This window comes from Rissa tridactyla, chromosome 7, assembly GCF_028500815.1.
Source record: "Rissa tridactyla isolate bRisTri1 chromosome 7, bRisTri1.patW.cur.20221130, whole genome shotgun sequence".
NCBI lineage: Eukaryota > Metazoa > Chordata > Aves > Charadriiformes > Laridae > Rissa > Rissa tridactyla.
The window spans coordinates 49,011,214-49,025,168 of record NC_071472.1 but is presented as its reverse complement, the minus strand read 5'-3'; the positions used below and the strand labels follow the sequence as shown (position 1 = coordinate 49,025,168).

The following is a 13,955-nucleotide window of genomic DNA, read 5'->3' as shown; positions in this document are numbered from 1 at the left end:
AAAATAAAGGCTAGAGTCAAACGGTACCTCAGCTGTCAGCTGGCAGACACATTCATTTTAGACACGTTTATAATTAAAGTCATCTAAGCTCTGCCCATTTTCATCATTTAACTTATCAAAGGTGTCTCTCATTTAGCTGTCCTCACACAAATCAGCTGGTACAAGGAGTCGTGAGGGCCCGGGAGGGAAGCGCGAGGACACGCAAACGCCTTCTGAAGCCTCCTCCTTACATTGAGGTCCTGAGGGCTGCAGTCCCTGCCCGCATGGACGCTGCCCACCCCTGCCCACCCGCTCCAGCGGGAGCGGTGCCACCCGCAGGGGCAGCTGCCTTGTCACCATCCGCCGCTGCCACCCCTCCCTGCCCAGCAGGGACCCCGGCAGCTCCGCTCTCAGCCCGACACCTGCCTGTTTCGGACCTGGCTGGGTTTGGGAGGGGACGGGGAGGAGGCAGATGAGCTTACAGTAGAGCTCCAGCGTTTGTGAAGTTTAGCAATTGAAAAAGACCCACCCGAACAGCGCGCTCTCCCTTGGTGTCATTAGTCCCGCAAAAACCAGCTCCACAGAAACTACCGTCCCAAGGACACTTCATCGCATGGATGTTAATAATGCTCTGATGGGATGTTTCATCGTAACAACCTAGCGCTGAACACAAGGCTGCATCCTCGCCCCAGCGTGCCGCGGGCAGAGCCCAGCACCCCTCCACAGCCTCCCCCACCCCACGGGACATTCCCCTGAGGGTGGCTGCTTTTCCTCCCCGCACCCGACGGTGCTCACTGGGTTTCTCACCTACCCCGAGCAGAGCTGGGCTCCCACCTTTCCTTTCCTGAGCCGTGGCCAGTGGGACAGCTTGCGCCTGATGCCCGTGACAAGCGCGCTGATGGACGGAACGCCCAGCGCACCGGGGTCTCCTCGCCGCGGTGCCCGGGTGGGCTTCAGCTATCAGCAAGCCCCAAACACAGCAGCACCATGTTGCTTGTTCCAGCTGCCCGGGACGCCCCCGAGGTGAAAGGGAAGGGGATTGTGCCCTGTGTGGGACGTGCTGGAATGGGAAAGGGCTCTTCCCCATCCCCGCCGTCCCCCACTGCCAGCCCCGAGCCGGTCCCACCGCCGAGGGAAGGGGGGGAAACCACACGGAAGGCGAACCGAAGCACCAGCACCCGGCTGGAAACTGCGAAGGACATCAGAGATCTCGCTAGAGAACGCAGGAGGGTTGGACTTTTCACTCCAAGACTGCACTTGTAAAGAACGTTCACTTACCGCAGGATAGCATGGGAAGGTGTGTGCGAGCCTGTGTGTGTGTCTGTCTGTGTGTATATCTCTAGAATATATATGAAAGGAAAAACCCATCAACGGGAGGGTAGCGGCTCTTAAATTATCTCTGTTGCTTTATATTTTAACTTAAGAAGTTTGTTTTCAAATAACCAGTACCAATTTACACGTTAGTAAAAACGTATTTAAAATATGTATATAGAAAATAGCTATTTTAGAATAGTAGAAAAAAAATTGTTGTTGTGTGAGAAGCTCCCTGCAGACTTGCCTGTCTCAGCTTGCAGCTAAGGATTTAAAAAAAAAATACAGAAAAAAAAATAAAGGAGGAAAGAGGGGAAAAAAAGTAAATCCGCAAATGAAATGTACATACCTGGGAACTGATAGCTGTAACTTGGGGCAAATCCAGGATATCCTCGGCCATACGTCGCAACAAAATTCGGGTAACCTTGATGACAGAAAAGTAAAAATAAAAAAAACAATAAAAAAATAAATAAAAGAGAGAGAGAGAAAGAAGTATGAAGATTAATAAAGGCGTTTTGTTTTTACATATAATGTAAAATGACATGGAGGATGGGTGAGACTTGCTTTTACAGCAGGTATTAAACCCCCAGATTTTATTCTGCTCATGCAAAACTGCAGGAAGGTTTCATTATTATCTTGAATAGAACCATCTAGAGCTGGGCGCCTCTCCTGCTCTCTTGCCTGTCTGCCTTTGTGCGTGAGCCCTGTCACTCCGGTAATTAACATGCACTTTGGTATCTGAAGTCCAAGGACTGTGCATACTTGTTAGCTGGAAGAGTAAATGCCAAATGCTAAGGCTAAACACATAACACAGGTTTGCTCTGACATTTGGAGAGCTTACAATGAATGTACTTTGCTTCAGAGCTATTGACAGTTGGAGATTAAGGTAGTAGTAATTCTTTATCCCGGGAGTGTGAAGGACAACAGTTAACACATCAAAGAGTTGGAGGCAGCGACAGCAATGAGCCAGGGAGTCAAAGAGCTTTTAATTTTTCTGGAAAGTAAAACCCAGCTCGGAGAACTGCTTCCGAAAGCAATTAGATCTGAGATCCGCGCAGAAACGCACCCAGCCTTTTGAAGTTTTATTACGAGAAAAAAATACCACTTGAGATCATTTTGTTAATAAAGATGCCAAAGTAAATGCATGAAGCGGCAGCTCTGCCTGCTGCCACCGCGGCGGGGGGACCGCAGTGTGGGCGGGGGGCAGGGCCCTGGGGGGGCGGTGGGTGCGGGTTGTCCCCCGCAGTGTCTGACAGACGAGGTACCACCCCGGAAACTGGGCTGGGGCTGTCGCGGCGTCACCCAGGGCATCCCTCGCCAGCCCCACGCCTGGCCAGGGCAGGGGGGTTCCCTCTCCGTGCAGCAGGAAGGTTTCACACGCGGCGACCCCCCGTGTTTTAACAGACCCGTCCTCTCTGCTCCCACCGCGGCTGTTTGCTACCGCCGGTACGGCCCATGCCACAAGCTGTCCTGTACACTAAGGAGATCTCCTAAAACTGTAACCTCACCTCCAATCCTCAGCATTTCCTTGCTCCATTTGCTTAAAACCAGGAGCCACCCTTTGCCATTCCAGTGCAATAAACGCTGCGTAACCTTCCCGCCAGCTCAGCGGCAGCCCAGCCTCCTCCAGTCTGCAGGAAAGACCTCTCCAGAGCAAGAGCCCATCACAAAAAGTTTGCTCTCATTCTGTCTGAAGTCACTGGAAATCTCGGCAGTGACAACAGCAGCAGCTGGGCTGGACCCCGAGAACAGGTTTAGCAGCCGAATGGTTCTCCTGGGCGTCTCCTACCTCTGCTTTTATTTATTCTTTAATACACTCCGACATCGTACAGCTACTTTCTGCCGCAGCGAGTCCCTCCATTTCTGGTTAGGTTTATATATACATATAACGTACTATTAATCATAATCTAAAACTGGAAGACAAAACTGCTTGGATGAATTTTGATTACGGGATTAAGCAGTGCCAGGGGAAAGCAGCCCTGCGCCGCCCGGCCAGCACGCCGCAGCTTTCGGCAGTATGTACACACCGCTTAGCCCTTGCGTATTTATTTCACAGCTCAACAGCTGGATTCCCTTAGAAATTAATCACCTCTGTCATTAAATCAGATCTTTCAGCGTTAAGCTTTACAAACCTTTTTTCCTTTTTTTTCTTTAAAAAAACCCAACAATATTGATAAATGGATTGTTTGCTAAGTAAGTAGTGCCATTAACACCACCGCAAGCTCCACCATGAAAAAATCGCTCTGTGGCGTCCGACCGCAGCCCCTCTCCTCGCCAACAGGAAAAATTAAGTTTTATTCTGATTCGAATGACTCCAAAGCAGATCCGTCAGCTCACGACCATCGGAGCCGGGGGAGACCGACGTGCCCGAGGTCCGTCCCGGGGAGCAGGGGGTGCAGCTGTGGTGCCTGTGGCCCCGGCTGGAGCGGCACGGTGCTGGACGGCAGCTGCCCGCGGTGTTTCTGGAGCAGGCAGCACGGTGCAGGATGCCATCTGTTCCGCTGCCCTGCTCTGGGATGCTCTGCGGGGCTGGAGATGCTCCTGCCCTGGTGCCTTTGCCTCCGAGTCCAACGCGGCAGCAGCCCCGCTCTCCTCCAAGCCCAGCTCTGCCCCATGGCAGCGGCACCAGCGGAGCTGCCCGGGGGGCTCTTCCTGCATCGCCAGCGCTCAATGATCTCTAGGTCAGGCAGATGAAATCATAAATTTATAATAAAACATTACTTCAATTTTCCTCTTCATTTACTGCTGCAGTGCCCAGCTCTGCTCTAACGAGTCAAAGCCCGATCCGCGCAGGGGAAATTGCCTGGCTGAATATCAATAGCGCATTAGCGCCATGCCCATGTGGATGCTTCATCAAGCCAAATTATGGCCACGCTGACCTACCCACCATTTCCATTAGATGCCATTCTCATCCTGCATTGGGCACCAAACAGTTTATTTGCTTCAGTAGTCCTGGGGCATAATCAATCTCTCTGATTATCCCTTGTTGCTAAACCAAAAATCCAAGTTTTGCCTGGATTACCTCCTCCGAAGCGAGACCTGCCCGTCCATGGAAGCAGAACTCAAACCAACAACCAAAACCGCTTTCACACCACCACTCCCGTCTCCGGCGTCAATGGCAGCAGGTGGGATGCAGCCACCCTGCCGGCTGGTTGAACTTCCAGCCCCTGTGCTGGAGCCTTGCCGAGCTCCGTCTTGCAGTGGGCCAGATCCTGCCTTGTGCTGGATGCTCTCCAGCTCCTCCCCAGGGCTGGAACGTGAGGTGAGAGCAATGGCTGCCGGAAGCACCACGCTGACCATCCGATGGTCACGCTCAACCAGCTGTCATGCTCTTCGTGGGGGTAACACCCGATGTGGCCGCGGAGTCCGTTACCACTGTGGCGTGCAGGCAACCGGTCAGTGCAGAGAGGGTCTCCCAGGGCAAAGGCTCCGCTTCCAGGATGGAAAACAACTGTGAAGAGGTAACACTGACCTTTTTAACTCACAGCGTACCTGCAGGCATCACAGCATTCCTGGTGCCAGAGCCCGTCCTCGTGGGCCCATGGGAAAGCCTGAGCATCGCAGGGGTTCTCCGAAAGGGAGAACGGGGCAAACTGCCCACTTTCCATCCTGCACCAGGCCCAGCTTGTCCAGGCACACGCAGGAGGTCACTGGGGAGGCAGGAGACCCGAGTCGGACTCCGACTCCCATCCATCCCACCAGCGCCTCCAGGGGAAGAAACGGCTTCTCTGCTCCAAGCGGGGAAGCGTCCACAACCAGGCTATGGAAATCTCTTTTCACTTTTAAATTTGGTGATGTGAGATGGGCAAAGCTCACGGTTAATATGTGGGAACACTGAACACACAGAGCCCGGGGACCTCTGCAAAATTAATTCAAATCCTCCAGTAAATGCAAGAAAATTCTTGTCTCCCAAAGTTGCTCAGAGCAAGGAATGCCAGGTTCTTGGCAAGGAGAGGGACAGTCCAAAGCACAGCCCCACGCTGCAACAAAAGTGCTCGGGGTCTTTCTCAAAAGAAACGCTCTATGACCTTGACATAAGCACTTGTGGCATGAGGGAAAAAAATCATCCCCTCCAGATGCAGAGGGTGGTCACAGTCATATAGCAGGGAGCAGCTACGGAGAAGAAACACATCTGCTGCAGAAGTTTCTCCCTTGGTCCAACGAAGTTGACTTATCTCCCACTTCAGGAGCTAAGGTAAAGCTGGTCACTGCCGCAATCCCCAGCGATGGCCGCAGCGGGTGCTGGTGAGCTGTGCCACCTCCGGGAGCCCGTGCTAAGGAGGGGCTCCCCGTCCCCAGCCCTACCTCAGAGGCAGCCGCTACTCTATTACCGAGGGAAAAAAGGAACGACTTTCTCTGAAGGGCACAAACTTCAGCTCTGCCTGAGCCCAGCCCAGCCAGCCTGAGCGCGGGCAGCAGCCCAGAGCCCCCCGCTCTGCCCCGAGCGCTGAGATGAGCTGCCTGCTAGAGACTCCTGAGACCTGGCGTTCCTGTCGGACAGCATTTCGGCACGCTGGGGTACAAGCTTCATGGGCCCAGTGCTCCCGTCTCTGGAGGGACAAGTTAAAAAGAGCCCAACTTTAATATTAAACACCAGCAAGTCCAAGATGGCCGTCGCCAGAAGAAACGAGTGCTGTGGGGCCCCAGCTCGGACCGAGCAGCGCGACCGTCACCTCCAGAGCCCGGTGTCACCGCTGGGACCACCATAACGGCATCTGCAGCATCCCTGAGACAGAGCTGGTTCAGATGGGAGGGCACAGAGAGATGATCTCCTGTTAGTGTTGCTCCTTGGTTGCTTTCTTCTTTTCTCTCTTTTTTTTTCAAGTTTTCAACTACAGGCTTGAACGGAGGGCAGAAAGCCATGGGGCAACGCAGTGATACCCGCGTAGGTGACAGTGACGGGGTCTGCACATCAGGACCAGGTGACAGAGGGGAGGCCTCTGGGCTCATGGCAAGCTTAAGCTTCTTGGCCACCAAACCGCTCTTCTCAGCTGCAGATGTGTGCGTTGCTGGCCGGGAGGGACACAGTACCTGTTGATGAGCGTCCACGGGGCTGGGGAGCAGCAATTCCAGCCAGGTGGGCTGCCAGGGAGAGAGGGATGACGGGAACTGAAGCCATTCCAGCCCGCTCCTCAAGCTGGGTGCTGAATTCGTGTTCCTCATCTCCCCCGAGACCACGCGTGTCCCACCAGCAGCTCGAGCCCCAGCCAGCCCAGAAGCAGCCCAGGCCAAAGGCTTGGCCTGACAGTGCTCTCGGAGTCACAAAACCCTTTCGGAAGAACGCTTTAATTTTGTTCCAATCAACCAAATCATCACAGAAGCGGCTGCCTACGCACCTTTAGACCCCGGCTGCGGCAGGCTCCTTGGGGAGGCTGTGATTAATGAAAAAGACCAACTTCCTTAATAGCTTTGGAGGGAGTTGCTCCCTGCGCTTTCCTTCAGGTTGTCTCGTGTGTTCGTTCCTTCGATTCTCTCCTCTGCCCATGAACGGCATCTGGAGAAGGTGACCTTGAACAAGGCCTTCTGGAAACAGGTATAAAAATCCTCCAAGAGCTGCCCCAGTCGCTCTGTTTCGGTCCAGCGAGGCATCGAAAAGGAGGAACGGGGCAGGGCTGACACCGGCCTCCTGGGATCGCAGCAAAACGCTCGGTGATGGCAGACGCTGCCTCTGGCGGTACGTGACTTCGTGCGCCTCGTCGTTTGATGGGTTAATTACGCCCCTCTCCCTGCAGGGCCGGGCCCCAGCGCCAGGCAGCTGCCGGGGCTTGGGAAGCAGGGATTCGGGCTCCCCGCTGAGCCGCTCGCTGCCCATCAGCCCCTTGGAGCCAACTCTCACAGGCGGCCTTTGAAAACGGGGGATTTATAATGGCCATCCAGAGAGCCTTGCTCTCCTGTGTTGCAATTTCCTTGTTTAGCACTTAATTTTTTAACATGGTGCCACTGTAGCAAGCAGCAACTTGGAAGATGAAAAAACCCAGATAATGAAGCATCTGGCCTTCAACACCAATCAATCATTAATTCTGAGCAAGTCACCCCGATTTGAAGCCTCGTAAGAGCACGTTGCGAGAGGGGCCGGTGCAGCGGCGTGACCCGACCCACCCCACGGCAGCAGGAACCGCGTCGCTCGCTCTGTGCCACGCAGATCCGCTCGCTGAGGGCTTCTTCCCTTCTTACGGCTTGAAACAATCTTTTCCCAGAGAGGCAGCCACCGTGGGAATGACTCACGCCACATAAAGGGCTGAATTTTCCCTTCAGGTCCCATTTGGCGCCATTCGCTCCTCGCCCGGCTGCCAGGAGAAGGGTTGAGGCAGCTCAGCCCGCGGTGAGGGGAAGAGGGAGGGTGCTGCCCTGGGGATTTCTGCCCAGCCCGGGATGAGCCGCGTGGGACCAGGCAGCAAAGCAGCACACACCACCTCCCCCAGCCCAAACCTCAGGCACCCCCAGCGGAAAAGAAAGAGAAACAAGCAGAAAATAAAGTGCGTATGGCTCAAGCACGCCGGGAACACACAGGTAACGAAATCACAGACCGACTAGCACAAGATAAATATTTTAACCATGAAATGTAATTTCCAGACACTATGGGGCAAGGGTGGCGGTGGAGTGTGGGGACAGAAAAATAGATGATCAGCTGAAATAACCCAATTACACATCCCAGAAATGGATCGTTCCAGCCACGCGAACAGAAGTACTATTAATTCAGAGATAAAGCAAACATGGCAGGGAAGTTTTCCCTATCAAATCAAGCGGTGCCTGAAGTCAGACATCTCAGCGCAACAGCCTGATGCTCACAGGAACCGAGTCCTCTGACCCGACACCCGCTCCTGGAGCCTCGGGGTCCTCCAGCGTCCCAGAGAGCCCGTGGACCTGCTCGGCACAGCTCAGGACAAGCCAGCACCAGCTTTTAAGGCTGGATTTTGTGCTCAGCTTCTGGGAGCATCCGAACCCGGGAGGGGCCAGGAACCAGGGGCTGGGAAAGGCTTGTTTCTGCCTGGGAACAAACACCTCCAGATGCCCTCTTGTTCATGCACGCTTTAGGGACACAGCAGGTGACAACCGAGGGAAAGTCCACTGACACAAAGGGAGCAGACAGCTGAAAATATATGGGGTTTTACACAAATATGTTGGCAATGGATTAGCAGCATTTTGGCTTAGTAAATCTGAGGACAGAGCATCAAGGGGTTGTCACATTATATAGAAAGAAGAACTATCTGGGCAGAAACAAATGAGAACCAATTTTAACTAAATAGACCTCATGCACAAATAGAATTTTGCCATTAAATATCATTTATCCCATTTAATTAGTATTTTCTGGACACAATACTCTGGACTAAAATACCGTTCCATCTCCTTGAAACTTGTAATTATTGTTGTGACCTACACTGTTACACATCTCCCTGCTTTCTCCATCTTGCATGCCATTTAAGAACCGGCAAGATTTTCAATTATCCATGCTGAACTGTCAAAGATACCTTTAAAGGAAGGGGAATAATGTGTGACTCAATTCCTCTAAAAAAGGGGAGAGATCATTTTTAGTCAGAATGAACACACTGCATCTTTCATCATTCTATTTTTGCGAGTAAGAGTGAAACAGGCTATTTAAAACATCCATTTAAATGCAAATTTTTATATTCCGGGAAGAAGGTGGTGGTGGTGGTGGTGGTGGTGGTGGTGGTGGGGGAGTTAATCATTTCCCACAGACAGGATTATTTTCCCCACTCCACCCCTGCTGAAGTTTCAGACTGGCACCCACGCGGGTGCAGGGATTTGCTCACCCCTACGCCTTCAGCGTTCGGCAATCGGGGAGACAACGCGGGAGCCGCTGGCTCCGGGGGACATGCGGTGGCTCTGGCACTTACCCAACATTCCCATCCCTAGCATAAAAGCGTCCATGGTATACGGTAATCCACGCGCCCTTCCTCTCGTCCCTGGTGGAAACATCACTTCTTTAGGTTGTGCTTTCTTACATTCTACCTATTGAGCAGAAACATGTACAAATGAGATGCAAATGAATTCCATGTAAATGTCAAATGCAGAAGTGATCTACTTAAGGGGGGAGTTTTATTTTTAGCATTTGCCTCCCCCACACCGCCTCCCCCTCAAAGGTGAACTTTAAGAATAGTGTAAACGGATTTAAAAGAGCAAACGTGTTATGTCTCTTTAAACACACATAGCAGAACCCCCCTGGAAAGATGACAGAAATGCTGATTTAAGAAGTTGCCACGTTCCTGAAAGGAAAACCTGGGCTGCGTTCCCTTCTCAATGGTACTCGCGGGCGCGCAATGAATGGAGGGAGGGCTCCAGCACAGCTCCATTGCAATCGATAACAGAAAATGACTCTCGGTGATCATTACAAAAAGCTTCTTTTAAAATAGGAATAAAGAATCAATATTTCTACCCAGCAGAAAATTTCCGTAAACCCTATTAATAAACGATCTGCATTCTTTCACTTCCAGTTACTCCTGCTGCCTTTGGAAGTTGTTTAATGCCATTTGAACCACGTTGCGAGTCTCTGCCAACACCCCGTGAGAGGCGGTGACCCAGCCCAGCAGCGGCGGACGTCAGGGCCCCCAGCCACACCGCCGGGTGCTGCTACCCAACCTCTTCTGGGATGGGAAAAGGGAGAAATAAGGCATTTTTCCACGTTCTCCAGCTCCAGCACTGCCGATTCGCCCTCCCCAGCACACTGTCCCCACATTCCCCTAGGCACTGGTGCTACGGCTGTGTCCATAAGCTGGTTTGGAGCGAACCAGAGTTATCCCAACCCATTTCTGTGACTCTACGTCTTGGTCCATGCTCTGAGCAACAGGTAGATGCACAGACACACACATGTGCGGGGGAGCCCCAAGCCCCACCTGTACGGTTTGCACCATGAGAACCGCTGGTCTAAGCATCAGGGTCTTGGGCTGAACCCAGAGGCTTGAGCTTTTATGCCTCTAACTTTGTTCTTCAAGCAGTTCCTTGATCCTCTTGGCACATTTACGCTCCCCCCAGTCCCTGCCTGGCCAGACCGGAGTGGGAGCAGGGGTGCCGCACGCCAGAGCCGTGCTGCTGGCAGACGTGGTGGCACGGCCCTGTGTGGCCCCGCTGCCCTCAACCACGTCACCAGCCTGCGGCAGGGGCTCAGGAATGGGGCTGCTTGTCCCGGGAGACCAGGGGGGTCGGCTCCAAGCTGGGTGGTGGCTCCTGCATCACCCCCATCACTCGCATCCCGCGCACCAGCGAGCAGCTCCCCCAGGCAAAGCCGGGGGTGCAGGATAACACGGCGGAACGTCTCGGTGCCTAACAGCCCGATCGGTGACTGCGTATTCATTGTCTTATGAAAACCAACTGCCTGTTCCTAGGCAACCCGATCAGCGAAAATTTCAGGTTTATACAATTTTCATTTAGGTAACATAAAGGTTAACTGACTGTAATGGGAGTATTTTACACAAACCCACCTACTCCTCCCCTTTCTGCTGCAAACCTCCACAGACCGTATTTACTTTGCTTGCTTGCAACACTTCCCGAAGCTACAACGCTCAGACACTGCCAAGGCTGTCAAAACACACGCTTCTTGCAAACAGGCTGCCCCAACCCAGCAAAGTTCGGAGCAAAATTCTTCTGGAGTTCATCTTTTGCTACTTTTCTGCCCAGAAGCGTTTGGGTCCCCGCGGGACAAGGACAGAGAGGGACCGGGGACGGCTGGCGCAGGGATGTGTGTGAGCACAGCCCGGACACCGCTGCACATGGGAAACAGGGAAAAGAGGGAAAAGGGGCAAGCGGGAGCAAGAGCAAGATGGGTGTTCAAGAGACCCACTCTCTGGACATCCCGAATCTTGGGCACAGCCACAGCAAGGCCAGCGATTCCCTCCATCTCCTCTTCAGTGCTATCAGGGCAGCAAGTCCTCCGGGAGACAACCCCCCAGTGAGAGCTGCGGCGAGGACCGGTGCATCCTCCAGCCAGGGCCAGCACCCTCCACACCCCGTCTGTCCCCTGCACACCCACGGACACCCTCAGACGCCCACAGGCACGGCTCGGTGCAGGCACACTACTGAGAGTGCCATGGCGAGCCCCACGGTGCCCCACTGGGCTCCCAGGCCCTGGTATTAAGAAAAAAAGAGAAAGAAAAGTAAACAGAAAACTTCCCATCAATGAATTCATTGAGCAGCCGCTCACACGCTGAGGTGCTGCTGCCGGCGCGGGGCTGGGGACAAGGACAGCGCAGGAGATGTGTGTCCAGCACCAGCCCCATCGCCGCCCCGCGGGGACGAAGCCTTCAGAGCTTCCCAGGGAGCCTTGATGGTGGGTTTCAGCCTAATCGGGCTGTGTGCCCGCGCCCCCCCCCCCCCCTCCAAAACTTCGGTGCCCCCAGAAAGCCCCCCAGCCCAAAGGGGTTAGCCTGCTGCTACCTCCCCTCTCCAGCAACCGCCCCCGAGAGCCGGGGACACAGCGAGCTCCAGGACCTCCCCGCTGCCCGCTCGGCTCGGCAGCACCCGCTCTCACTGGCCCTCGCGGGTGGTTAATCAGAGGGACATTTAACAGGAGTATGCCGACCTCATTTCTCCAGCCAAACGAGCCCGGGGTGAGCACCACAAGTGTGTCATTTCATTTCACAACCACGTTTTTTTCGGGTCCGCCACCACTCCAAATGTCACGGCGGCATTGGTTACACCTCGCGGCTGCTCGTGCCGCAAACAGTCAGGATGATAAAAACAATCTAGCCTGGCTCGACGGACAATTAACAGGAAAATGAAGTTTGGATTAGCGCCGTTAGAAACAATAACCCAGTAATTAGCTTTTGCAACCACGAAACAGCCTACCGCTGCTCTCTGAAAGACTAGCGTAATTTATGATTTTCACAGCACACGAGGATATAAAGGGAATGGCAGCAAGCCGCAAAGAAGTTTTAACTGGGATTTAAAGGGGAAGAAAAAGTCACCGGTAGGGAAGAAAAATAATTCCTAGGCCTTTGTAAACAAATATACCCCATATAGAGGGCAAAAATACTCTCCGTTACCCAGCGGAGACTCCTTCCCCCTGGGAGGGATGCCGTGCAGGATACGGAGCCAGAGCTCTGCCATCCCTCAGGAAGGGGCTGCATGACCCTGGCCCCACAGCGCGCCACAGTGGGATTTTTCCACTCCCCATTGAGCACCATCAGGCTTTGAGGTGCTCGGCAGAAGCTGCTCACGCACCGTCCCATCGGCAAATGGGGAAGATGCAGCAACAGGAGGTGACGCACCATGTTAGGGAACCAGCGGCGGGCTCGGACGGTGCCTCTTCCCCAGCAGAGGCAGGAAAAGGGGGCCATCCCACAGCTACGCTTACGCAAGGGCAAACCCTGGAGGCAGCGGGGACGTCACACATGTGCCGGCAAACGGGACATGCGATGGGGCTTCTCCAAGAGGGAATGGACGTGGATTTATGAGTCGGTGCTCAGCCCCGTACCGAATCACCCCCAAGAGCCCGCCCCACGCGGGTACTCTGTACATAAATCTGGATCTCGCACAAACTTTCAGCTCAGCGTTTCTGTACATCTTAATAATTTCCAGATTTTTTCCACCTCCCCTGCATGAGGGATGTGCTTCACTTTCAGCAGCCTAACAAAGAAAGTTTTAACTCTAGGGCTAAGAAAAAAAAAAAAAAAGGCAGGGAAACTAAAATTCACTATTTTTGTTTAGTCTAGTTTGGAGAATTAACATTACACTGGGGTACTCTTGGGTCAAGCCGAGCAGTCAAAGCCACTAGAACCCCGGACGGCTGAGATGGGGAGTGAAAAGCCTCTTATACCCAGCGCAACAAAACGGGCTGTCAGCTCTCAGCACCAGGATGTCTCAAAAACCCCACGGCTCACAGCTTTCCAGGGAAACCAGGGCTATTTTGAGGAAAGCAGAATGCGCACATATTCACAATGCACAAAACCCCATTTTACCACCCAAAGACAAGGCAACTTTGTCTTGCCAGCAACGTGCGATTCACAGTTAGCTGAGATTCGATTACCTTGGGGAGGCCACGGCGTTCATGCCTCGGCAAGCCAAAACCAGCGCTCCTCTAACAGAGCAATCTGTATTTGCCTGGTCCTGCCGCAAAGGCAGCAGAAGAAACGTTATAAGCATATTTAAAAAACCCATTAGATCACTGACAAAAGTGGGGTGGGGATAATGGGGTCAGAAGCTGCTCAGCGTGTTCTCAGACCGTAAGAGGAGAAGGTACGGGAGAGCAGAGTCATCTGCCAGAGTTTCTTGCAACTCATCACTTCGGTTTGTCCCCAAAACACCTGATAACACCCGGTGCCGGGCAGCTCTTACTGTCCTGCGTGGGGTGGAGAACCCAGCCACCCTCGGAGACCCTGGCAAGGGCGGCGTCATGGTACAGCTCACCCGCTACATCATTGAACGCACATTCGAGACCAACACTACAGAATGCATCCAACCTGCAAGCGGTCTGCAGTGTCCTTCAGCTGACAGACGGGGCTTCCAAAGCTACCGCGTCTCCAGCCTCACCACTAATGGCAGTGACACCTTGGGTACTGCCTGCCCAGCACCGCGTCCTACTGCCCTCACCCCTGCAATGAGCCCTCTACAGAGAACCTGTCGCCATGACCATCGGCCTCTTCGCACGACAGTCACAGCAGCACCCGTGTACGCTCTCCCACAACACCCAGCCAAGTGTCGGGCTCCAGCTC

At 53.6% G+C, this 13,955-nt stretch overlaps 1 protein-coding gene across 12 annotated transcripts in view; it reads right to left on the bottom strand.

Annotated features, from left to right (window-relative positions):
- The window catches only part of MSI2 (musashi RNA binding protein 2), a 255,745-nt gene that overhangs the window by 41,818 nt on the left and 199,972 nt on the right, over positions 1–13,955 (bottom strand). For all 12 annotated transcript variants that reach the window (XR_008467594.1, XM_054207877.1, XM_054207878.1 and 9 more), the window contains 2 exons: positions 9,147–9,261; positions 1,640–1,714 (listed from right to left, as the gene is read on the bottom strand). Coding sequence is in view for 11 of the 12 variants with exons in the window: in XM_054207877.1 (XP_054063852.1) it covers positions 1,640–1,714; positions 9,147–9,261 (190 nt within the window). In the remaining variant the exon portion in view is untranslated. The remainder of the gene's footprint in view (positions 1–1,639; positions 1,715–9,146; positions 9,262–13,955) is intronic.